Source organism: Podarcis bocagei, assembly GCF_964188305.1.
Source record: "Podarcis bocagei genome assembly, chromosome: 5".
Lineage (NCBI taxonomy): Eukaryota > Metazoa > Chordata > Lepidosauria > Squamata > Lacertidae > Podarcis > Podarcis bocagei.
Window position 1 is genome coordinate 55,492,741 of NC_138129.1, and position 27,646 is coordinate 55,520,386.

The following is a 27,646-nucleotide window of genomic DNA, read 5'->3' on the forward strand; positions in this document are numbered from 1 at the left end:
TCTTGGTTGCCCTCTCCTGAACCCTTTCCAGCTCTGCAATATTCATTCAGAACTATACAAAGCACTCCAAGTGGCTTCACCACAGGTTCACATAATATAATATAGTACTGGCAGCTTCATTTTCAATCCATTTCCTAATGGTCCCTAACATAAATTTCTCTGTTTTCACAGCTGCCACACACTGGACCAGCATTGTCACCGAGTCATTCATCGTGACCTTGGGACTCCTTCCTGGTTGTCACCGCCAAGTTAAACCCTCCGTGGTGTTTAGGTCAGCCCAGAGCGTTTAAAGATACCATGCACTGATTTAGGACTTCCACTGCTCCCCTGGAGTCAAATAGAAAGGGGAACTAGAGCTATATGTCATCAACATTCTGAGGATAGCACACACACACCCCACTGCCAAAATGCCAATGGCCTCTCAGTGGCTTCAGATAAAAGCTAATAATACAAATTTAGTTTGCATAGGCAGGCAGACATCCCCCCTCTATTTACATCAAGAAACAAAGGATGTCCTCATAGCCCTGTTACACCTCATTAAGTCATTACCAACGATTATTCAGTGCAGATTATAACCAATAGCTTCATCTTCTGTTTTCACCTCAAGTCCACCCAACTTTTGTCTGACTCCAAGCTTCAGTCCTTAACCACTCTAAACAAAACATCTCTGCTTCAGTATTTGTTTTCACTTTCTCCATCTCATGTCAAGCTATTCAACTCAGCAATGCTATTTCCACAAATCAATTTCTCTAGCCGACTAGCCATTCAAGCCCCTCCAATTCTAAGCCCTCAAATGGAATTCTGCCACCTTCAAAGCACACTGGTAAGTTGTTGCTATGGTGGTACCAGAAAACAACATACCAAAGTAGTTACATCAGTTTTTAATCAAATTATGAGTAAGAAAACTCCCTCAATCTTTCTTTTAGCTTTTACTTGGCTTTTAACTTTTAATTTAGCATAAAAAGAATATTCTGGAGATCTAAAAGAGCAAAATTAAAATTTCTGGCATGAATGTCTGGATGGAGATGGTTTCTCCCACCAGTTTCTCTGAAATTAAACTGCTTGCCTGGAAATTAACAGCTGCTCATTTGTGATGTAATGTCAGATTTCTTTTAAAAAAATGCATCATCATAAATTAATAATAATAATAATAATAATAATAATAATAATAATAATAATAATAATAATAATAATAATAATAATAATAATTTATTATTTATACCCCGCCCATCTGGCTGAGTTTCCCCAGCCACTCTGGGCGGCTTCCAATCAAGTGTTAAAAACAATACAGCATTAAATATTAAAAACTTCCCTAAACAGGGCTGCCTTCAGATGTCTTTTAAAGAGAAGATAGCTGCTTAATTCCTTCACATTTGAAGGGAGGGCATTCCACAGGGCGGGCGCCACTACGGAGAAGGCCCTCTATCTGGTTCCCTGTAGCTTTGCTTCTCGCAGTGAGGGAACCGCCAGAAGGCCCTTGGCGCTGGATCACAGTGTCCAGGCTGAATGATGGGGGTGGAGACGCTCCTTCAGGTATACAGGACCGAGGCCGTTTAGGGCTTTAAAGGTCAGCACCAACACTTTGAATTGTGCTCGGAAACGTACTGGGAGCCAATGCAGATCACACCCAAATAATATCAGTATAGCAAAACCAAACTACTATTACTAAGGGATGAATCCAGACAGTTACTTCTACTTAAGTTTCCTTTCAAATCAATGGGAACTAAATCTAACCCTGGTAAGATCCAATCCTAATAAAATGCAGGAATCTGAAAACCATGCTTAAAATTGTAGGAAAATGTATAATTTGCTTTATGATTCCTGAAGCAACACTCTCATTGACACTTATTTTACACGGGCAAAATGATAGCAAAGTGATTTTGGGGGCACTGCGGGCAGTTCCCACAACAAATAAACATGGCAGATCCTCTGCCACTCCAGAACCAGATGTATATAGCTTACATTTATCACCAAACCCTTGATACCTGCTCTCAGGAACATTTGTAGTAATGAACCGGAGCCTTAAACTTTTAAAAGCCTACTGCAAAAAAAGCAGTTAGCTTGCAGAAGTATTTATCAACCTTAATTTGCTCATTATCCCTAACTCAAGAGCTTGATCAAACAACCAGCTTCCTTCATAAACCCCAAACCTATTTGGCTACCAGACACAATAGTTACCTTTAAGTGCAGAATGAATACCAGTAGGCTTTTGCAAATGACATGTACCCTGAATCACCGTGTCAACCAATTCTTGCTAATCACAGACACTGTGGCACAAAGCCAACGGCCAGCGCTAGTTGGCATGTCACATGTGGGGAGAAAGGGAGTAAATCACAGAAATGCCCTGCTTTTCATGCTGATCTTGTATTTATGTTAGCAGACCTTGTCTGGCTTGAACACTGCTGGCTAATGAGCCTGTAAAATGGAGGAAACGCATTTTCACCTTTTGTGTGGAGGAAATCCAGAGCACAGGCGATGTCTCTCACCACCCTGCTGGCTTCTCTCTCATTAAAGTGTTTTTGCTTTTGTATGTGGGCCAGGATAGAACCTGTGGAGAAAAAGGCAAGCAGGTTGCTTTGAAAAATACAGTGTGACTTGAAAGCAAACTATGCTAGACTCAAAGCATCCAAAAGACTATGAAGTGTGAACACACATGCTAAGATTCAAGTTGAATAGCACGGTTCTCCTCTCAACATGAACAGGGCCAAAGTTAACTATGGTAAAGTATTTGCTTTTAGCAGCCAACAATTTCACAGCTCTATAATAGAGAACACACAGCTTAACTTATGCATGATTTTTTAGAGCAAATCCTAAATTCAATAGGACTTATTCCAAATCTAAGTGCATATACTACAGGGGCAAGGAGCCTGTTGCCCTCAAAGATGTTGCTGGAGCACAATTCCCATCATCCCTGGGAGAGGGCCTGGCTGGAATTTAGGAAAAGCCCTCCCATGCATTTGGGGCATACTCAAAACCACTTGATGTGAAGTTCTTTATGATCCTTGTCACAGCACAGAAGAAGCAGATTCCCCACCCCCTTTGTCTCTACCCCTCTGTCCATTTCTCAAAACCAAAGGCTTGACAAATCCTGAGCACGTTACTATCATTTAACTGTTCTAGCTGCCAGAATGCACCAAACTCTTCTTGTAAGAAGAAATCCAATATGACTTTAGGTGTGTATCGGCCTGGTACGTGTGCACCATAAGAAGAAACCCAATTTTTCCTAGAAGTGCTTTGCGGGGTGAAAAGGCCACAACCACATCCGCCACCAGGGTTGGCTCGAGACATTGTGCCACTGTAGACAGAACACCCCTCCACACCACACCCTGCTACAGATCTAGTTCCCCACCCTGCTGTCTCTCTGCCCCCATGCTGCTGTCAGCCCCATCACCACAACTGTACCCTCACCTGCAGCTGCACCTGCGCTGCCACCACAGCATGGCGGCAAGGGCACAGTAGCAGTGATGAAAGTAACAGGGCTGTGTTGGCAGCACGGGGTTGGGGGACGGGTGCTGGATCTGCAACCTGAAGCAAATGGTTGCACCTTGCCTAAAGCCAGGGTGAAGTTGTGGGGGGTGGCATTCAGCAATTGGCACATCTCGGGAGAGCCAACGCAGGACCCAATGAATGGATTCTGGTTTGGCTCAGCCCTGCCCTCTCCTTGGAAAGGCCCACTTTGCAGATTCTGATGTCTGGTACCAGTGGCACTTCTGTCTGCTGGCATGTTTGGTGGGTGTGTGGGAGGGGAGCTCTGTGTCCGCAGTGATATTGGCATCACTCCCCAGGTGGCAGCAGGCCGACAGGGGCCAGCAGGGCTGGGAAGAAGGAATCCTTTTCCCAATACAGCCCCCCAAGCCTGGCACAAAAAGGGTTTGGATTATCTCTGCCAAAGTGGCCTTGAAGTAGAGGGAGGATACGATCCATAAAGTGATAAATCTAGTTATAGAATTTGCCAAAGCAAATTTTTAAACAGTAATGTAGAATAGACTTCACTGAGTTTTGCAACATGCTAACTTCAGAGAGGCACAAGGCCAAGAGCTCATATGTTTGTTCCTGCGATTTTGAAATTCATGCATTCAAGTTCTTTCCCCCTGCCTGTCCCCTGCAAGTAAACACACATCTAAGCAGCAAATAACATAAAATAGTCTGGGTTTTTGAAGGCCTCTCCATTAGGCCCACCTAGTTCTGTGCACTTAACATCCTATTGGCATTAATGGAAAACTGGCAAAATGCCAACTGCTATCCGTAAGCACAGAAAACAATTTTCAGAGGTGATGTTGCAGACATCCAGTGTGAAACAAGCATCCAAAGGACCCAAGAACTAACCACCAGGACCTGTGACATTTTATGGACTTCCAGCTATTTGCAGGGGGAAGGAATGGTTCATTAATTAATCTATTTTAATGGCTTCGTACAGCAGCTTGCTCTAGTGCTCAAAAGCATTGTCTCCCTCCCCAGAGTGCTACATGATACTATTCAAATTTTCACTATGAGTTGCGAGCACAATTTCCTGAATGAGTTCAGGATCCTGCCAACAAACATTCCAGACTTGAAGCTTCCTGGAATAGAGCATGGGCTTTTAGTGATAGATTATCAGCATGTTAAGAAAATCAGGCAAAGCCTCTGTAGGAGGTGACAGATTAAGATGTTCTTATGAATCAAGTTCCCAGATTTGTCCTATACACTTGTCTATTCATTTATCCACAGAGACGTCTGTAACAACTTGTAATTATACAAGTGACTATTATGATCTCGTTTGATGGGTAAAGCTTTACATGCCTGTTAAAAGTTTCAATATGAAAATTTTTTTATTTAAAAACCAGATTTACATCCAAGTTGTCCAATGACTAAACAGGGTGAAATACTAACTACTCATCATCATCACCATCATTCCTACTACTACTATTGAGAAGCTTGAGTCAATGTATATTGCAGTTAGAATTCTGAAACCATTTACACGTTCTTTTAATAGGTTTCCAGTTACATGAATACTAAGACTATGTGCTCATCCTCCCTTTAAAATAACTGCCCCCAAAGGTCACATGTGACACACACACACACACACACACACACACACACACACACACACCAGCTATGTAGATACTATGCAGCTTCAACGTGTCAAAAAAAATTGAAGATTTTTTTTTAATAGATTATTAAAATTTGCGGGGAAATACAAAGATAAATGTCAGATATCTTTTAATCAAAACTAAAAAGCTAACCTTGATAAAAACACGCAAAGAGAGAGAGAAGAAAAAGATGAAGGAAAATGAAAAAATGGAAATTAAAAGAAAAGAGAACCTCCAATTCTTCATCTGTCAGCTATATATAGAAAATTACTCAACATAACACCCAGCAAATCCACTTTATATAAACCAACATTATCTTCAGTTCCCAAACCCAGATATTGTGAGTTCATTTTCTTTAATAAATGCTAACAATGATACCTCTGAAGAAGTATTTTAAAAATAATTTCTACCCCAGCTTCTGTGCTGAGGTATACTCAATATATGCAATCGAAATAATTGTAGATAATAAAATACAAGATCTCTTTTACAAGCAAAGCAGTAATCAGAACATCCAAGAGCTCAAATCAGGATAATGTCCAATGCAATAAAATTGTCTTTACACATGCATGTGTCAAACACATCAGTATCCACTGTCTTTTAAGATGCCTTGGCTTGTTTCTAATGCAGTGCTAGGTAATTATCCCATTGGCGCAAAGATTTCTACTTGTGTCATGGGACTCCCCACCCCACACATGTGCTGCACCATCCCCAAATCTACTCTGGAGTGTTGGAGGGGGGGATGCATAACATATTTAGGGGGAACACAAGGGGAGAAGGAGGAAGTCCCATTACACAAGTGGCAGTGATGGGACAGTTATGTAGAGCTGAACTAAATGCAAGCCCTGATGTAAGAGAAGCATGCATTATCACAGGAAACACATTTCCCAAGTCTCAGTTCTGACCAGTAGCAGCTTTCCAGGGTTTCAGTTAGCAGTCCTTCCTAGCCTTAGCTGGAAATTCCAGGGAATGAACCCTTTCCCACACAAAACAGCCCACCCACATTGGGGGGGGGGAACAATTCTACTATCTTTATCAAGCTAATTTATTACAAGAAGATTAAAGAAATCACGTACATACATACCTCCATGCAGTTTTTCAAAGACAAGGTAGTACCTTGCATTATCTTCAAAAAATTCTATTAATTCCAAAATGTTCCTTTAAAAAAAACAAAAAGACAGTTGTGTTAAATTTGTTGTTCTGTATAAGCCAAAATATTTATGGGGTAACCAACGAAAAGGTATCATTGGGAAACGTGTTTAATATTTTGGTAGCGTTTTCTGCTAAACATGGAGGAGTGCTCTAATCAACATAAAAACAGTGTAACTGTTCACATTTCCAAGTTTCACTAAGTGAACTACACTGTTTTGGGTTCAAAGCACATCCAATACATGATTACACTAAAGACTTACAACTCATAATTGTATAGTTAAACGCTGTAACAATTACTTACTTGTTACCCTGACACTGATACAATGTCTCCACTTCCCGAAATACCCGACTACGACTATGTCCAGCGTTCTTCTCAATTATCTGTTATAAAAACAAAAGCCAGTGGGGTTTTTTTTAAAAAAAAAAAACAAGAAACATCATGCTGAGCAGCTATTGTTAGTATCTGTCACCTTTCAAAAAAAGTGTCCATATAAATATTAGGCATTCTTTGCTTTGTGTTTGATAACAGATGTTTACTGGCATGATACAGATTTTGCATGTTCCACATCCACCAAGCCCCCATAATGCCCTGTTTACATTTCAAGATCTTACAGTGGCTACCACTGCAGGAAACACTGCTGGCAGTAGCATGTAGCCTACTGCACTTTTGCTGGGCACAGTGGGAAGATCCACAGCAGAGGAACACAGCCAAGAAACACCTCTGTCTCATCCTAAGCTATCCTTTCTCAACCTTGGGTCCCCAGGTGTTTTTGGCCTACAACTCCCATGATCCCTAGCTCACAGGACCAGTGGTCAGGGATGATGGGAGTTGTAGGCCAAAAATACCTGGGGACCCAAGGTTGAGAAAGGCTGTAACCCTTCCAGCAGCTAGGGAACTAGGATTGCTCTGCCCATCTCTCACTGAAAATCAACAAGACTTCTGCATTGGTAATTCTAATGCAACCCATCTCCCTTCTTGAGTCATGGCCAAAGGTTAAAGAATAAAATTAGTGATGTTGAATAAAGTTTTCCTATTTCAACATTTTTATTTCCCAACAAGAAATGAAGACAAGTAAATGAAGACATTTAGAACCCTCTCAAAATCAAATTTCGACCTAGAAAGAGGAGCAGAGGAAGTGGGAGATAATATCATGGGAGATAAGACATGGGGCACAGTCCTGGCAGTCACAAACACTGCAGTCTCATAGGATATGCATGGCTGTAGATTTAAAAAGCAATGTGCCTATATTAGTGAAAATGTTTTTTGATAAGACTTTCTGAATGATTGTTTAATATTTAGTAAACATAGGATAGAAAGCAAGCTTTATTTTAAATTGGAAATTGGCCACTGTTTTCTCAAAGATTTGTAGATTGTTTTGGATGAGCATACACACTACAACCAGCTTTCCCTCTTTCAGTTTTGCCCTTGGTGAGCAGGCTTCTGTATTGTTTGGAAAACTAGCACAGCCTATTTGATCGGACAAAATAAATGTATTTTCACAATGGAAAATATGCCTCTCTGAAGCCGCTTCCATCTGTTAATAATTTACTGGGATGAATCAGACAATTCCAATCCTCAAAACCATGGTCTAACAAGAGGGGAAGAGTTTTGTTCTTGCATGCTCCCTCCTCACACACTCAGCTAAAAGACAATCTACTTTGTTTGACCAAACCATAGTTTTCCAGTTTAGATGCAACAATGGCTTGATCAAGCTAGGACAATACTCATTAAACTAAGCAAAGCAGGCAAAGTAGGAAGAGGTAATGCACAAGCACAGGGCTCATTCACAATCCCCCATACCATGGTTTAAAGAGTTAGAAATCTAAGAACTAAATTCAATGGAGAAGTGTGCATGCACATGGAAGCTTATACCAGAACAAACTTAGTTGGTCTATAAGGTACTACTGGTTTTCCCATTAGTGATGTATGGAAGTGAGAGCTGGACCATAAAGAAGGATGATCGCCAAAGAATTGATGCTTTTGAATTATGGTGCTGGGGGAGACTCTTGAGAGTCCCATGGACTGCAAGAAAATCAAACCTACCCATGCTTAAGGAAATCAGCCCTGAGCGCTCACTGGAAGGACAGATCCTGAAGCTAAGGCTCCAATACTTTGGCCACCTCATGAGAAGAGAAGACTCCCTGGAAAAGACCCTGATGTTGGGAAAGATGAAGGACACAAGGAGAAGGGGATGACAGAGGACGAGATGGTTGGACAGTGTTCTCGAAGATACTAGCATGAGTTTGACCAAACTGCGGGAGGCAGTGGAAGACAGGAGTGCCTGGCGTGCTCTGGACCATGGGGTCACGAAGAGTTAGACACGACTAAACGACTAAACAACAAGGTACTACTGGACAATTTTATTTTATTTTTTATTTTTATTTTGACTGTGTCAGACCAACACAGCTACCTACCTGAATCTAAATTCCATGTTAGCAATATCAATGATTTATGACAGAATACATTAGCACAGCAGCATCTGTGAAGAACATTTTCAGGCAGCGAAGACCTTTAATGAATGAAAATAATATTGGAGTACTTTACTTACCTTAACTGCATATTCTTTCCCATTCTGCAAGCTAACTGCTCCCTGAACCTTGGCATATGATCCTTCACCAAGTAACTCTGCAGTGAGTTTGTACAGATCTGCCAAAGAATTCCAGTATACAGAAATCATTATTAGAAAACATTTTTATGAACTGCACGTATAAACAACTGAGCTAATCACTACCCCGATAATAAAACAAGAACAGGTGCTCCCTTGGTAATTAACTGAGTTGAAACAGCAGCTTTAGTTTTATTATCAATCTGTTCTCAGTTAGACAAAAGCAAAGGAGTGAAGTTGAGACCTTCTTACCATAAAAAGACTACGCCCCATGAAATGAAACTATACAATCCCATATAATTTCAACACTTTGCTGCCTTTCAAAGAAAGCAAAGCACTAAGAGGGAAGCCACACAACAAAACCACAAAGGCATAATGCAGCCCCCACAAAAGGGGCTACAGAAATGCAATGGCTCAAAAATAATTTTTGCCATGAAGCAAAGAGCAACCCTGAAGCAACTGCTTAACTACTGTGAAAGATCAGGAGGAAACAAAAGGAATGCAGAACATGGGACCGACCTTCAAACCTTCCAGGGACATGGTCTGTAGCTCTGGTTCTTTTTTTCTTTTTTCTTTTCCCATTGTCTGATATGGGAACAGGCTGGCTAATGACCATCTCTATGTAGCAGAAGAAAGTTAGAGTTAACATATGTATACGTAGAGGGAGATATTATGTCATTGTGCTCTTAAAGATTCCAGTGTTCAGATTTTGTTTTTAATCATTCTGTGTTTGAGTCTTTAAAACCCAGCAATTTTTGTTTACACTAAAGGAACTATGCTGTTTTCCAAATCATAAAAAGAAAAGAAAAGCTAAGAAGTAGTTATAGAGAATCTATTCTGAAAAGCAGCACTGCCTTTTTTTACTATGGTAATTAGTTTATGTACCAAGCTGGCTCAGCAGAACCACCAATGCTGTTTTAAGAGTGCCCAGTTGCAGGATCTCCAAATCGCAGGTTACTGGTCTGTTCTTAATAGGAACAGTATTATTTCTTCACCATTTCAGTTTTCAAAACTAAAGTAGAACCATCTTTGTTATGCTTGAAACAAAACAATAAGGGTGGAGAGAAGAATGTTAAAGGGTATTACCAAGGCAAGGAGGCAGCAGAATTCAGGCCAAATCTACTAACAAGAAATCACTATACTAGGCCATAACACACCTTACTGTAGTGCCCTGGCCATTTTTTGACTTAAACACCTTGGGCTGAATCCAGAGTTCTTGTGAGCAGAACCAATCACTGTGAATTGGGTTCAGAAATGTATAAGTGGTTGGAACAGAACTGGTGGTACAGAATCTGTTCGTCTTGATCCTGGCAACAGTGAGGCAACCACATTCTGCACTAATTGAAGCCTCCAAACAGTTTTCCAACAGCCCCATATAAAGTGCACTGCAATTATTCAACCTTGAGGTTCCAGAGCATAGATAACTGCAGCCAAGTTATCCCTGTCCAGATAGGGTCATAGATGGGTAACCAGCGTAAGCTGATGGAAGGCACCCCATGCCACCAAGGCCACCTGTGCCTCAAGAGACAGCAATGGAGTTATTAGTATGAACGCCTATATTTGACCAAGTGTACTTTGGGGGCAATTTGTTCCTGCAAAGATTTAAGAGAACTGCAAAGATTTCCCCTTTATATCCTATGAACCGTAACAAATAAATAATATTTCCAATATATATTTAAGTATTATCTTCCATCACCCTCACAAATACTAGCAGACTATTTCATCTTCATTTATTTGTAGAAAAACAAAGTAATTAAGCATTATTTGTATGTTTCCAAACAACAAATGCTCAAGGAAAATGCACCATTATGTATGGGCAGAATGAAGAGAGACTAGAAGCTAGAGTGTCAGTCTGACTTCTCTACTGCTTTTGCTAAGACTTCCAAATAAATCCATTCTACAGGGCTGCAATATTATCCTTTTTTTAAAAAATGCAGGTTTTTTTATCCCTACTAACAGCCTCTGAATCTGTACTTACAATGCTACTATGTTGTAGAAACCATGCTAGTGTCTAAAGGTTTCTATTTGCAGAAGGGGAGAGTACTTTCCTGGAATGAACCAAACTATGTAAATAAAATTACTAGAATCACAGAATTGTAGAGTTGGAAGGGATCCTGAGGATCCTGTAATCCAACCCCCTGCAATGCAGAAATCTCAACCAGATCATGACAGACAGCCAACCTCTGCTTTGAAGCCTCAAGGAAGGAGAGTCCACCACTTCTCATGGGAGTCTGTTCCACTGTCGAATGGCTCTTAATGTCAGAAAGTTCTTCCTGACTTTTGCCAGAACCTCCTTTCTTGCAACTTGAATCCATTGGTTCGGGTCCTAGCCTCCAGGCCAGGAGAAAACAAGCTTGCTCCATCCTTCATGTCACAGCCCTTTAGATATTTAAGGGGGGCTATCGTATCTCCGCTCAGTCTCCTCTTTACCAGGTTAAACATACCCAATTCCCTCAACTGTTAATGGATGAATTGTCATCCATCAACAGAAAACATATCATGGTTCATTTTTTTGTTATTGTTTTATCCTTATGTCAACAGTAGCAAATTAAGACCTTATCCAAGCCAGGAAAAAAATAACCTAAGATTTCCTGCGCAACAGTACAAATAATTGATTTGTTTTGTCTATTTTACACTGGGTCAGCCAGCATATGCTACCCATTGGCTGGCTAACTTCTCAAGCCAGACTCTATCAGTTTCTTCCATGTCTGACACACCAGAGGTTAAAGAGTTTTCTTTCACACCAGAAAATAACTGGGCTTGTTGATATCTCCAACTTGTGTTCAGGCAGGCATACAAAAGGTGTTAGTTTGGCAGGTTATTCAGCCTGAGGTATGCAATCAGAAATGCGTGACATATCCTTGCATGACCTCAGGCTTTCTAAGGATACTTTCTTTGCAAGAATGAAACACACATTGCTCGTTTTAATGTCATTTTGTATATGTGCATGTGCATACAAATGACCTCTGAAAGTTCTCTTAGCCAATCTACAGTTCACTGTTTTATAAAGGCTGTAGTCTGCTGCAGCAAAAACAGAGAGCGCTATGGCACCTTAAAAACAAACACTCATTACGCTCTAGAACAGCTTTCTTCATGCTGGTGCCTTTCCTATGTAGGGCCTACAAGTCCCATCATTCATGTCCATTGGCCAGGCTCCCTGGAACTGATGGGAGTTGTAGTCCAAAACACCTGGAAGACACCTGCTTGGGGAAGACTGGTTTAAAGTCCACTTTAGTAAAACAGTTACATTTAAAAGCGATCCCACTCATCTACTTTAAATGAGCAAATCTTCCAATGCCCAAGATTGTCAAGAGTGTCTCACAGCAAATCACTTTCTTAATTAACCTTGAGAAGAGTTTATATTTGTAAGACATGCTAACATCTTGTGGACATGCACAAAAACTCAGCCTTGGCGTTAATAAACAGCATCCTGGGGTAAGCAATACTGCTTGGCTATCTTAAATATATTGTACAAAAGGAAGGTATGGAAATGATGGTTCATCAGTTAACTGCAGCAAGGATGACAGTTTGCCAATTTGGAAAAAATACTAATTGTCCCTCTTTAGATGTCTGGTTAACAAAGCTTTAGGACTTCACATGCATGGGAAAGCTGACAAACTTAATTAGAGGTACATAGGGCAGACAATTTGGAAATGTAATTATAGAGAAGCAGAGGCTTTTCGTTCAATATGAGAATAATATAGTGCAGGACTCATCAAATCCATCTACTTTGCTAGGGAAAGTTAAACAATTTAAATAATTAAGGATTATAAATTTCAGCACTAATAAAATTGAGTGATGATCACTGTTGCTTATTTATTAGTCTGTTTTATAATACTGACATCTATTAGATGAATCAAATTTATGTGCAGAAAAGAAGATGCAGTGGAAATGCTCTATACCAGATCATTGGCTGCATTGGAACGGTGTTGGTGATTTTTCTGTTTGTAAAGCATATAAATATATATTTTAAAAGAAAAAGAGAGAAATGATGCAAGTTCAGCTTTGCGAAATGACTAATTATGAGACACTGGCTCAGTCTAAACAACTTCTGTGATACAAATGCAGAGATAGGGGAGGGCTGTAGCTTATCTGCTTTTTATGTTTTCAAACTAGATTTATTGATTAATTAATGACATTTGGATTTTCAGTTTGAACAGTTGTTTGGGGTAACGTTCAACTAAATGTGTTTTTATACAACTACAAGCTTTGTTTGGTCACCTCGAACAAATCATGAGAACTTTGGAGTAGGAAAGAGAAGAGACTTGTAATTTTGGAAACATCAGAATGATGAGATTTTGAAGTCCTGCTAGCCTCTTGCAGCCAAATTTGACAAACTTCAAGAAGATTTCTACCTTCTAGTTTTTATTGAAAGCGAGCAGATTTCTGTCCATTCATGGTACAACAACCATGGGTTCCAGTGCCACTAGCGACAGTGCGCACCGAAATCAACATTGAAGTGCCTTCTAAATCTGGGCCTTCCACTTATCAGCAATGGGTCTCAGGCCTTCATTTTTGAAACAGTATTTAGCTCTGGTATATAATCTGACAAGAAAACAAATATTAGAGGCAGCATTTCTCAATGATGAATAGCAGATGTATTCAAGTATTAAAATGATGTACCGTATATTTGCAGGAAAGTGTTCTATTTATTTAAGAATGTCAAAATGTTTAGCAATATTTATATTTAAATAACTGGCTAAAGAAAGCTATGAGCAATCTAGACTGCACTGTCCAATAAGATACCAATATTTAGGGAGTAAAGCAAAGGATTGGAAAACTGTAAACTTCAAATTCAGTGAAGAAGTTCAAAGTCCCCCATGATATTCTTGCAGAAAAACTAGTAAAATGTGGGTTGGATGAGGTAACTGTTGGGTGGATTTCTAGCTGGCTGACTGAATGAACCCAAGGAGTGTTCATTAATGGTTCCTCGTCTTCCTGGAAATAGGTGACGGGTGGGGTGCCGCTGGGTTCTGTCCTGGGCCCACAGTTTTTCAATTTTTTTAATAAACAACCTGGATGAAGGAATTGAGTTACCAGAAAGGAGAACTAAACATCAGGAAGAGCTTTCCAACAGCAAGAGCTGTCTGGCAGTGGAACGGACTCCCTCAGGAGGTGGTGGACCCTACTTCCTTGGAGGTTTTTAAGCAGAGGTTGGGTGGCCATCTGTCATGGATGCTTTAGTTGAGATTCCTGCATTGCAGGGGGTTGGACTAAATGACCCTTGGGGTACCTTCCAACTCTACAATTCTAATATTCTATGAATTATTGCTTAACTGCTAATGCCCAGTTAAGTAGGTCAGCAGTATATACATAGCTAGCCTATATTTATCCATATAGATAAGCAAGGCTACAATGGTCAGAGCAAAGGGTATCTTGCCAACCACCTGCTCGGTAGGCAACCATGGATAATTTTGTCCTTTTGAATATTCTAAGGACAAGTGTACCCCAGGGATAAATATAAGCACAGCAGTTTAATATTCAAAGCAAGATACCTGGTTTATGCTGGATTGGTTTCGCTGAAAAGATGGTTGGTGTAGCCTGGCAACACGTTTCACCCACAAGCGAGCTCAGTGAAGGTTGGCTTTGTGACTGAAAGTAACAAAACCCTATTTAGTTTTTGCAGGTTAGCGCCTAGAAAATACCCACTATGCACTATACAGTACAGGGAGATATAACAAAAGGCAAACCCTCAGCAACAGAGGTTACCCATTTGCACATACAAAAGAAAGCTTATCCCTTATTTGCAGCTGCAGAATTAATACATGCATATACACGCTAAGCAAACTCAGAAGACAGAATTAACACTTCTCTCTTGATGCCCAATCATTTGCATTTGTGCATATTCCTTACGCCTTCCCTTTGTTTTCCCCATTGTGTATCTTAAGCCAAATTCCTAGGAGAGATGTACAGTACCTGTTTTTCCACATGAAACTCTGCATGGCACTATAAATAAAATAAATAGGGCAACTGGAGACATTTACTACCTCCTAGTCCTAGTTCTTATCCAGCTTCTTAATAAACTAGTTCACCAGAGGCACATTTGCCAAAGTTGCATGTTTCCAGGAGGGCAAACTGAACTCAGGGAAGGTTCATTAATTGGGAACACTAACTCCTAGCAGTCCATTAAAGAGACTCTTCATTTGGTGAAGATTATATAAGGGCAAGGGATGGATAATGTTTATGGGGGTAGCACTCAGGGTTTCCCAAGGACCGAAAGTAAATGATGCCATTTGATCTTGACTGAGCAGACTTTATGTTCTGAGAAGTAAACCTTTCCACTCTCTCTCTGTTTCTCAATTCCCTAAAGCAGAGTACTTCTCATGAACAACTGTGCACTGCAACTACAATTCTCAAGCAAGCTGCGGGTTCCTGCAGACAAAAAAATACTCATACTTCCCCATACACATGTGGTTCACAGCAGATTGCAGAACTAGATGCATGCCACACAGTCTTGCACGCCCACAGAATTTAGTTTTCATCAAAAGAGCAATCTTTCTGTTGGTATGGTTCTGAAGTCTGTTTGCAGTGCTCGGTAACATCCAAGAGCTGCTGACTATATTTTCTAGTAGTCAAATGCCCATTCGCAAATCAAGAAGGATAATGCATTATATGAAATAGTAAGAATGGAAGAATTGTGCCAAATATTGCAAATTACACACATTTGCTTAATTTATATATGCTGATTTTGATTTTGTAGAACTTGAGATCTCTTGGTGCAGGGAGTAAAGGTAAAGGGACCCTTGACCATTAGGTCCAGTCGTGGCCGACTCTGGAGTTGTGGCACTCATCTCGCTTTATTGGCCAAGGAGCCGGCGTACAGCTTCCGGGTCATGTGGCCAGCATGACTAAGCCACTTCTGGCGAACCAGAGCAGCACACGGAAACACCGTTTACCTTCCTGCCAGAGTGGTACCTATTTATCTACTTGCACATTGACGTGCTTTCGAACTGCTAGGTGGGCAGGAGCTGGGACTGGGCAACGGGAGCTCACCCCGTGGCGGGGATTCGAACCACCGACCTTCTGATCGGAAAGTCCTAGGCTCCCTGGTGCAGGGAGTACACTCAGGCAAAAGGGATCTCTGGGCAGACTAAGTGGTGACTCCGCTGTCTCCGCAAAACACAGAGAAACACAAAGCAATCATTCTAAAGCCGAGCCCTGGATAAGTCAAGATTTATGGAACAAACAAAGGGCTTATTCAAGCACTCTTCTGCACGTTTTAAAAAAGCACAATTGTTCTCAGCATGTATGGTAATGCACAATCAATACTACTAGAAAAAGACAACCACTTGTACTTTTGCCTGTAAGAATCTCACAGCTTAGCAGGTTCTGCCCCATTTTGTAAGTTAATTTCCTCTTGTCTCCTGAGTACAGGTCCAGAGGAACCATCACCAGCACACTTGGAACTGAGTTCTGCTCCTCACCGATCCCAATCTACACTGCCCCACCTATTTATTAAACAGACTTTTAAAAGGTGCCTGCCTTCAAAAAGCACAGTCCTTTGGATGGCTTTTCAAACTGCGTTGTTGCACTGATGCTATGAGTTTGGTTAGTTTCTTAACAGACAGTATATTTGCAATGCAGTTTCAATGAACCTGGGATCTTCTGCATGCCAAGAATGTTCTTTGCTACTGTGCTATGGATGAGGACTCCAAGCATTGTGTCATTAGGAGCAGCAAAAGATGAAAACACAGCTCAAGATAGACAGACTAGACTATTCACGTTTATAAGGAGAATACTGTCATTGAGAACTGGACACCATATTCCCCCCAGTCTCAAATTTCTAATGGGAGAGTGCACACACAGCAAAGATGAGTGATACTACAGGTCAAATGCAACAACTTTCTTAAACAGATTTAAAAAGTTATTTTCCTCCCCTACATTTAGTGTATATAGCATGTGAATCAACATTTTACAATTCCCCAAGCGAGAACAGTTATTTCAGACATTAAAGGATCTATGAATAAGCTTCCCAAACTCATTTCAGAAATTTGGGGTTTGTCTCCTTACCTAATATAAAGATGGAATTTTTCCAGGGAAAGTATGTTTTAATAATATACATTTGTAGGCATCTCTTTTCGCAAGAGAACCCACAAATTATTTGGCAGTGTGACATTAAATTTGTTATACAGTGGTACCTCGGGTTAAGTACTTAATTCGTTCCGGAGGTCCGTACTTAACCTGAAACTGTTCTTAACCTGAAGCACCACTTTAGCTAATGGGGCCTCCTGCTGCTGCCGCGCCACCGGAACACGATTTCTGTTCTCATCCTGAAGCAAAGTTCTTAACCTGAAGCACTATTTCTGGGTTAGCGGAGTCTGTAACCTGAAGCGTATGTAACCTGAAGCGTATGTAACCCGAGGTACCACTGTATCTTGTTATATATACGTCACATTCTCTTCCTCCTCATCTACCCTCCAAGCAACCATTCACTCATACATGTATCATATTTAATCACTACAATCCCTAATTGAAGATTTACTCACCAGCATGAACCATTTTTCTTTGCACACATTGTCCCGAAAACCAAAATGACTAATTCCCAGGGAAGTTTAGTCCAAGAATGACAGTCTGAATTTGTCATGTAGTCAACAAAAAGAAGCTCCTAGCCTGCCTCTCACACCACATATACCTTTGAGGTCCAGGAAAAGAGAGTGACAGAGTCTACAACTGTAAAACCTCACGCTGCCTGGAGATTTGTGTTCAACGTAAGTAATGAGCTATTTAGTTTATAAACCTCATTTTAGATTTACTGTACTATATATCCTCCCAGTAAGGGTGGAGTACAAACTGACAACATGCTCCTAGAAATAAACAGAAATAAAGCAAAAAATAAATAATCAAGAAAAATGCAGCATGTCAGTAGGAACAAAGTAGACCAATACAACAAAATTCGCAAAAACAAGCTGGGTTATTTTTGTATTCTTAGTACTAAAACAAATGCAATGTAAGAAGCCTCAGAGAGATAACAGTGAAAGTGAATGAATATATTTCTTTCTATAGAGAGAGCCTAGAACTGTGACTGGGCTGAGTCACCAACTATTATTTAATAAAAGCAGTCTACCTGTTTAATGCATTTGCTTCCATACAGTCTTAGCTAATAAATATATATATATAACTTGTAATCTGTGCTTATTATTTTATAATTATTGACAGCTTTGTCTGTTGAGAATTAAGAGTGAAGCTTTTATAAAAGTTACATTGGGCAAGATCCAATGTTGTGCAAATGGATTTTTCCCCTCCTCCTCCCAGAAGACTCCCAAGAGCTCTCCAAATATCCAGTGAAGGGTTCGGAAGAAAATGACTCTGAAAGGTCCACTCTTTGAAACTAAGGACCAAACAGAAGGACTGCAAGGATTTGCTTCCTCCCTTCCTTCATCTCTTTCTCTCTCTCTCTCTCTCAGGAATAAGCAAGGAGGGAGGAAATAAAAATGATAGGTTGGGGGCAGGGTAAAAAAGTGTTCTACACTACCCAATAAAATCTCCCTAACTTCTGAGAAGAAAAAAGCTTGTCTTCCCTGAAACTCTATTGGACTCCTCCTGCAATTCTGTGAGTCATTCTCTCAGGGGCAAGTTCACCTTTTCTAAGCTGCTCACCGTGTTGCATACAATGCAAAATGGAACCAGTACTTCCAGTACTTACATCTAAAGTGCAGCCACTGATTATCTACGCCTCTTCTTGGAAAAGCTGCCTCTGCCATCAGGCTCAGAGTTACCCTGCTGCAAGGCATTTTGGTCAACGTATCTGACTGTCTGGCAATCTGAAAAGCATTTTGTGGATTATTCCCCAATTACCAAATCTATGGAAGAGATAAGCAGATTGGATATTGGGATACAAGTCCCATCCACACAATTAAAACAATATTATACCCCTTTAAACAGTCAAGGCTTCCCCCAATGACACCTCAGAACTGAAGCTTTTATTGGGTGCTGTGAGGTGTTAGGAAGCCCCATTTCCCCTCACAGGCCTACAATTCCCAGCATTTCCCAGAAAGATTGACCGTTAAATCACTCTAGGAACAAGTTTGGTGAGGGAAATAGGGAACTCCCAGCACCCTTAACAAACTACAGTTCCCAGGATCCTTTAGGGGAAGCTATGACTGCTCATGATACTGCTTTAAATGTATGGTGCTGATGGAGACACAGTGTAGCACTAAGATGGTATAAGTTTCAAGAGTCTAGAATTGAGAATTGTAGCTAATGACAAGATAAATATGACTCAGCAGTGTACTGTACTGTAGTGCCACTGCAAAGAAAGGCAATGCCATGCTGGACTGCAATGATATGGTACTATGTATGACGCTGGAATTTATTTTGCATTGGCAAGGCAACAGCAAGAGGAGTACATTCAGTTCTGGTAAACATGCTTAAAGATATGAAGCAGCTGGATGTAAGAATAACAAACAAAAATTAAGACGTGCAGAGAACTACCAAAAGAGCTAAGAATGGAGAAAATACAACTAAGAGTCTTCAGAAGCGTTTTTGCCTTGAGAAGCGTGGGAATTGTTTTTATTGGTTAAAACAGATGACAAGAAAGAATGTGCTCAAACTGCATCCAAAGATTTAGGCAGGGTATTAGGAACAACTTTCTAAATGTAGGAATGCTGGAGCACAGCAACAGGCTGCATTATTTATGCTGCAATCCAAACTCCTTTTGCACTGGGCTAGAAGGTAGGGAAAGAGGGTTTGGATTGGGTGACTGTTCCCCACTCTGTCTACCAAACAGGCGGATGGAAGGACCACTATCAGAATACCCCACTGGTGCTGGCCTGCAAGAACCCTCAAACCAGGACATTCTGGGAGCAGGGAGGGAAAAGAGCTGAGCCAGGATCTTCTGGCTCTGAACTCAGTTCCACTGCAGTCACTCTGTGGTGATTTGCCTGCCGCCACTGCCTTGGACGCGGGTGGCGCTGTGGGTAAAACCTCAGCGCCTAGGACTTGCCGATCGCATGGTCGGCGGTTCGAATCCCCGCAGCGGGGTGCGCTCCCATCGTTCGGTCCCAGCACCTGCCCACCTAGCAGTTCGAAAGCATCCCCGGGTGCAAGTAGATAAATAGGGACCGCTTACCAGCGGGAAGGTAAACGGCGTTCCGTGTGCTGCGCTGGCTCGCCAGATGCAGCTTGTCACGCTGGCCACGTGACCCGGAAGTGTCTGCGGACAGCGCTGGCTCCCGGCCTATAGAGTGAGATGAGCGCACAACCCTAGAGTCTGTCAAGACTGGCCCGTATGGGCAGGGGTACCTTTACCTTTACCTTACTGCCTTTTGGCAGCAAGAGAAATGGGTCTACAAATGCAGAACTGCCTCCCTTGCTGCCTATCCAGGGTTTGGACTGTCTTGCCAGTTATTAATTATATTTATAGGCTGCCTTTTAGCCATTGCATCTGCCTGGTGGAATCTAGAATAAAAAGATTTTTAAAAAGAATTCTTAGTGGATTTTCCAACATGGGTGGTTTTTAAAGCATGTTACAGTGGTACCTAGGGTTAAGTACTTAATTCGTTCTGGAGGTCCGTTCTTAACCTGAAACTGTTCTTAACCTGAAGCACCACTTTAGCTAATGGGGCCTCCCGCTGCTGCCGCACCACCGGAGCACGATTTCTGTTCTCATCCTGAAGCAAAGTTCTTAACCCAAGGTACTATTTCTGGGTTAGCAGAGTCTGTAACCTGAAGCGTATGTAACCTGAAGTGTATGTAACCCGAGGTACCACTGTAAAGACAGATTCAGTACTGAGAATAGAAGCACTGAACAATGGCTCACTAAGGAGGTAGTCCATCCCTGCAGATGTCAACTTGAAGCCCTTTGGGGGGGAAAGACAGGTTTGGTTAGGAACCCAGTTTCTAAACCTCCGCAATATGTTAGGATTCTTCCAACTTTGTAGACCTCATTTCTAGAAAGATGAAATAGTCAACGACATGTTTAAGACAAAACCTCCTCCTAAAGCCATATCATAGCTATTTTTAAATATACAGTATATACATTATAGGACATGAATGTATCAAGAAATCTAGACTCCATTTGCGTGGAAGTGCAGGATACACATTTAATTAATTAATTAACAGCTCATGAACATGAAGACTTAATCAGAGGCTCTTCACATTTTACCTCAGCAGAACAAGGGAAGATCTTCCATTCCAAAATATTATTTTGATTCATCATGTGTGGAAAGACCGAAAGCAGCAAAATTATCCCTGACATGCAAAACAGACATAATATTGCTGAGATTCTCAGAGTTCTGTACACCATCTCTTTATGTGACAATCACAGGTCTTGCAAGTCGATCCACAAGCCATTTTAAAGTAACACTTGCCACCTACCTGATTTAAATGTCCAAGCTACAAAGGGTAATAACCTCTCATGAGAGACACTGACAGGATCTCATCAGAACCCACTCAAGACTGACTTAAAATATTAGATGGGTTGCATCATAAGATCAGAAATAACTGGTTTATTGTTACAGAGCAAATAGAGGTAGCCAAATTTATACAAGATAAGGTCGTATACTTCAATCATTAAGATGTCCACAGCATATGTTTCACTCCCAGCACTTTATCATTATACTACCTTTGAGTCCCCATTAACCCTCTAAACACATTAAAATCCCAGGCCTAAAAAAAGAAAATCCAATCCTGGGGTAAGAGAAGTCTTCTACACAATCCTTCTGAAATTAATTAGGACTGTTTTAACACAAGCTTTTTTTAAAAAAAAACCTATGCTTTAAGGTTCTTCCTTATTTATTTACTGAATTTATATATCCCACCCTTCCTCCCCAAAGGAGTCCAAGGCAGCAAACAGATACACAATTTAAAAACAAAAACAAATACTTTGCCCTTCAATACCAATAATCCTGTGCATGTTCACTCTGAAGTAAGTCCCTCTATGTTCAATGGAACTTAGTACTTGAAAAGGCATTGCCCCCAAATAAGGGTTCGAGTATGCACCCTAGAATATAAGAATATCCCACGATATCTGTCAACATTAGTTGGCCATGTAGTCAGTGCTGGATTTACATATAAGCTAAACAAGCTATAGCTTAGGGCCCCACTCTCTTGGGGGGCCCCAAAAATTGAAAGAAAAAAACACCTGGATGTACATTTCCAAAATATAAGATAAAAAACAAATAAAATAAAACCTACATACAGCAACAGTGTTATGTGTTGTTGCTCCTATGATGTAAGTAATGGGCCCCGCCCATATCACTGGTTTGCTCATTTCTATATCAATTACTTTGATAAAATACATATTTTGTTATGTGCAAATGGCTTTAGGTACCTATTAGGTCCATAAATTACCATATAGCATATAATCAACACAAAAAACAGTGACAATTTTGTTGACAAAGGACAGCTGGACATATAAAGGGCCCCATTACCTTCAGTAGCTTAGGGCTTCTTCAAACCTAAATCCAGCCCTGTGTGTAGTGCAGAACAAATGCACAACTACAAGGAGCTATGCCATTTCCAGGACCATATACAGAACTATCTCCAAGAACATCTACTGTAGTTTCAATGACAAGAAAAGGAGGGCCTTGACTACATCAATTGATGAGTTATTTTCAGCCAATGGACGAGATGTTATTGCATGTCAGGCAATTTTTTTCTGTTTAAGAAATACACAGAGGGCCTGGTATTAGTAGTAGTAGTAGTAGTAGTAGTAGTAGTAGTAGTAGTAGTAAATACATGCATACAAAGTATAAAACAGCATTTGAATGTAAACATAGGAATGCACAGCATCACCACTATTCAGAAGGTGAAAAAAATTATAACCCCAGCAAAGGCACTGAATGATTGTGTAAAGAAATTGTGTGAATTGGAAAGTTAATCTCCACAGGGCTATTTTCTCAAAGAACAAAACAAAACCCCAAGATCTGTTGAATCCAATTTTCATAGAGTCTCCGTTCAGAGGAATGAGCAGGTGAACTCCTATGAGAGCAGGATGGAAAAGATGTGGCTCTCCAGATGTTGTTGGACTCCACCAGCTTTGTAAATGGTATGGGGTGATGGGAATTATAGTCCAACATTTGGAGTACTGCAGGTTCCCTATCACTGTCCTAAGGAGAGGACACATCTACAGCTGCTAGCTGTAGCAATATACAAGGAAGGCCAACGCTTACTTTCACATTTTCCTGGCAAGATTTCAGAAGCAACAAATTGCAGAACCAGAGGGACCATGATGTAACCCAGTGAGGCAATTCTTACATTCTAAACTTTGAGGGCAAAGGAACCATGACTTAGTGCTCCCAATACCTGTGTACAGGGTGCTTCAGCTCTCTAGCGTGGCTAGTGCTCCTAGGCTGCAACAACCCTAGGCTGCAAAAAAGCTTACATACAACTCTTGACAAATTCCTGTACTCCCAGAAGAGCACTACAAAGCAGACTCTGCAGGCTAGAAAAGACCTCAAATAGTCTTATTTTCTCAGCTCAATGTGTTAGTCCACTAAATAAATACTCTTTTATCTCCTTGTACCTTATCTAGTATTATTCAGCTTAGCGTAGGCACAGTAACAGCCACCTACAAAACCAAACCTCAAATCTCATTGTGAGTTTGACAAGTTGGAAATGACCTGTCTTTCTGATGCCTCCAGTTCGAAAGACCTTCCAGCTGCTGCATTAACTTACAACTCATATAGGGAAGTCATACAGTCTACCACTCCAAAAGGAAACTGGGGACGTGCAGAGTGCACTAACCACAAAACCAACATGGTGAGGAAGAGGAGGGGAAAGGAGCACCTCTACTCTATTCAATTACTCCTCCTATTTGTTGTGCCACTTTACGCATCTCCTCATCAGGGAGGACTCCTCCCCTCCCACTTTCCCCATTCCTGGAAGAAAGAAAGAAAACAATTCTCTGCTCTATGGACGGTCCCTATCCCTGCGCCCACCCTGTTTCCCACGCTCATCCCCGGGGAGGTCCAGAAAGTACTTTCTGACAGAGCTCAGGTGAAATCCCCAAGACACAGGAGCATCACTGCAGAACGCCTCTGAGCATGTGAAGAGTTCCTTTCCTCCACCAATAACGAGCGGCTCTTGACTCACCCATCCCTTCGGGCTCCGAAGAAGCTGGGAGGCCCCCTGAGGGACAGGGCTTCCCCCCAGCAGCCTTCCCTCCGTCGGCGCCGGCCGCTCCTCGGAAGCGAGCGCTTCCCCGTTCCGCCCGCCTCCGCGCTTGCCACGCCGCGGCCCTCTCCCGCCCCGTCGGACAGGGCTCCCGCTTAGCCACGGGGAGGAAGGGCGAGCGAGGGAGCGCGGAGAAGCTCGCCGGCCAGCTGCCGTCCCTCAAGGGTTAAAGACTTTAAAAGGCCGGGCCAGCGCATGCCCAAGGAATGCTCTGCCGGTCGCGGGAGGAAACGGCGCACGCGCGCAAGGGCAGGCCGGGTGGGGAGAAGTCTGTGCACATGCGCAAAACATTCCGAAACGGGCTGGCTCCCTCTTTTATTGTGTGGGGTTCTCTCTCTCTCGATTCCGGATGGCAGACGCAATAGGAAGGCTGCGTTGCGTTGAGAGAGCAGACGAGCTCTCCATGGCAGCGGGGATGCCAGAAACGCTGCTTCGGCCGTTGGTTCCTCATAGTCCAAAAGATGTTATACATGAACACTGATCCCACGCACCCAAATTTGGATCCCCGCTTGCTGCTCAAGCTCTGGCCTGTGAAGTCATGGGAGAGCTAAAAATTAGTTCAAAGGCTATGCTTAATTGTCATGACAAAAACCATACCCGTGCAGAAGTATCCAGAAACCACCTAAATCAGGGACTTGGGCATCTAGGGTGTGGCTAAGAAGGCCAGTGCAAATGGTCTAGGAACTGTCTCTTGAGCAAGCCATGAGCTTAATTAAGGTAAACCCATTGCAAAGAGTAACGGAACAGAGCAAGGCAAAAGTTGGGACCATGAGGTATTGCATTGCATTACAGGCCAGAGTTGAACTCTGTGGCCCTTGTGATACCTTCCAACTCTACAGTTCTATTATGTACTAAGCTTGGTTTCTAGAATAATAGGCAAGTAGGATCCTAAAATGCAACAACGGATTGGCTTGCAGGAAAAGACCAATCAGGCTCCAGGAGGGAAGCAGAGCCAGCCAATCAGACGGGACTCATTCTGTAAATAATGTATATAAAAGCCTGAGGTTTGGGGGGCAATTCAATCACTGTTTTCCAAGCTGCTATAAAGAGCATGAAAGCACTACAGGACTCGGAGTATGTGTCAAGTTCTATGATCCTACCTTTGAAAATGTGATTATCTTAGATGTGAAATGACATCCATTCTAGTTATGAGTCAAGACCACAAACTTTTACACCCACAACCTCACCCTTGAAAATGTATCATACCATGCTCATGCTACTTTCCCCCCCCAAAAAAATATGTGCTATATGTATGCCCCTCAGCAACGTTTAGTTTTCATATTGCTGACAGCTTGCATTTTGAAAATTTCTTCACCTCCCTGCTTACTTTCTCTTCTCTTCTTGATTCACTTAATCAAGTTTGATACATTGCATAACACATTGATTTCTTAGAGATTTGCAAGTCAGGAAGAAGAAAAAAATCAGCAAGGGGCTCCAGGATTTCAGCTGCCTACCAGCCTATCATGCAAATGGAAGTTTTCACTATTGGTTTTTGTCCTCAGGAAATTTTGTCTTCAACCAAGTCTACATATAAGCAATTTTTGTTTTCCAGTGGGCAAGACTAACAACTAGCAGAGTGGGATGTAATGTAATGTAACACTTTGTGCTACTGCAACTTAGGGGGCGGGGGCGGTCAGGATGCTAACAGGTTAAGCCTTGATCTGAATAAACAGTGAAATATACGCTGCAAGTTTTTGTTATTGGAAGGACTTTACTTGGGTGGATATGTTATTGTACTTTCTTTCAAAGCGAGACTCTGATCATAGCTGTCAACTTACAGATTTGAAAATAAGGGACCAGCAGCCAAAATAAGGGATTTTAGTCAACAAGTTAAAAGGGACCAGATAATTTTGGAGAGCAGCGCCGGTTTTTAGCCCTTTGTTTCCAGAGGTTGCTGCTCAAGACACCAGCCAATGAAACACTACAATTAAATAACTACAAGCAGCAACCACTTTTCACGCAAAATGAAGTCCAAGCTACGAAGATGCTGCTGCAGTTCTTTATCTTTTCTCTTGTGCTCCATCTGCAGCTCTCAATTCCATCAGGAGCGGGAGGAGGGTGGGGAATAGCGCCCGAAGTAAACCCGCAGATCAGACCATCTATGCTAGTCTACCACTACAAATCTATGGGAGAAGCGCCTGTGGTCCTTCCCTTGTAGCCCTTGGAACACCTGCCCGTGCCTCCGCCTCCTCCTCTTCCTCTTCCTCCTCTCTCTGAACTACTTTCTCTATGGTTGCCCTCACTCTCCTCTCAAGGCTCCTCATCAATTCATAGACCATGCCAGGCTGCCCATCTCATTCGGGTCCTTCGGCGGCACAGCCACAGTACGGCCTAGCGGGAGCGGTGGTGACGAGCAGAGGAGAGGCCCTAGGCAGAGACGCCCAGTTTGGCACCCGCGAGGAGGATGGTGGCGGAAGGGCCCGAGGCTCCCACCAGTCCCGGCGGGGAGGGGTTCTCGGGGTCCAAGGCTGGTGAGAGGAGGCCGGACGGGGGCGGGCCGGGCAGCCAAGCAACACAGTTGGAGCCTCCCTCCTCCCTGGCCGGCAGGGAGGGAGGGAGAGGGGCTGCTTCCTTTGAAACCCGGGAAATTTAAGAGACATCCATCAATAAGGGACAGCAGCGAGACATGGCTCTGGGATAAGGGACTGTCCCTCTGGGATGCTTGACAGCTATGACTCTGATGCTACAGTTTGTCATGCTTTACTCAAGGATAGTTGAAATGTTCTTGACTTCCAGCAGGAGAGACCTTGAGACAAACTGTTAACATCCCCTCCTTCCCTACCTTTACCCCTAAGTGCCAGTCGACTGACTTTTACCTTGATGCCTAGAGGGAAACCTGTGTGCATCTAAATGCTGTCCAAGAAAAGGCAACAAATCAGTACATCAAAATATGAGCGTAGCCAGGTGGGGACAGGGGGCAGCTGCCCCCCCCCCATTAAGGAAATAAATAAAAATACCCTTTTTTAGGTTCTGTCCCCGTCCCCGACATAAATCCTGGCTATGCCCATGACACAGTTGCATCCATTTTGTTTCTGACCACAATTAAGTAATAGTGATAGCAGACTAACCCAGCCAAGTGCTTGAGTGGAGTTAAGCAATCAAGGCTAGGAGGTTGTACCAAGAAAAAGCCCATGGTATATTAAACCTCACAGGACCTCTTGTTTGTTTGGGATTTAACAGTGTTATTTATTACTGTAGGAGACTGTGATTCTCTCCTGATTTGAAGCCAGCTTACCTAGTGCTAGGCTTCATTCTGGATCATGTGAGGAAGCAAAATGGATATCCTGGCACCAAAAATTCTGAATCATTTTTATTGATTTTTCCAATTTTTTACCAAATCAGCCACATTAAAACAAATTTAATACAAATTTCCCAAAAAGTGTTTTCCCATGTTCCATTCTTGATATGTCTGAAGGTTCTTCTTGTTGCTGCGCTAGTTATTTCTAATTCACATTCCATCCCTTACAATTAACCTTATATTACAATAGTGTTTTTTTAAAAACATATTATCCTTAACCACCAGCTATCCACTTGCCAATTCCTGCATGTACAATATTCAACATTTACAATATCTACGAGTGAGGTTAGTCAACTAATTATCATTAATTATCCATTTGGAAATTATCATTTCTAAAATAATTTCTTTTCCTTCATTCTGCTTGTATGAAAAGCCTAATAGTTCACATTCACTAGATGTTTCCCTCTTCT

General features: G+C 41.9%; 1 protein-coding gene across 3 annotated transcripts in view; it reads right to left on the minus strand.

The window, feature by feature from the left end:
* Nucleotides 1-27,646, minus strand: part of MKNK1 (MAPK interacting serine/threonine kinase 1) — a 37,421-nt gene that overhangs the window by 9,211 nt on the left and 564 nt on the right. Inside the window, exons 1-7 of one of the 3 annotated variants that reach the window (XM_081193227.1) lie at nucleotides 23,858-23,893; nucleotides 14,320-14,416; nucleotides 9,344-9,442; nucleotides 8,768-8,865; nucleotides 6,520-6,599; nucleotides 6,151-6,224; nucleotides 2,444-2,548 (exon numbers count right to left, since the gene is read on the minus strand). In XM_081193227.1, coding sequence (XP_081049353.1) covers nucleotides 2,444-2,548; nucleotides 6,151-6,224; nucleotides 6,520-6,599; nucleotides 8,768-8,865; nucleotides 9,344-9,440 — 454 coding nt within the window. In that variant the 5' untranslated portion in view covers nucleotides 9,441-9,442; nucleotides 14,320-14,416; nucleotides 23,858-23,893. Of the gene's footprint in view, nucleotides 1-2,443; nucleotides 2,549-6,150; nucleotides 6,225-6,519; nucleotides 6,600-8,767; nucleotides 8,866-9,343; nucleotides 9,443-14,319; nucleotides 14,417-23,857; nucleotides 24,008-27,646 lie in introns of those variants that run through there. The other 2 variants (XM_081193228.1, XM_081193229.1) reach the window with 2 other exon arrangements.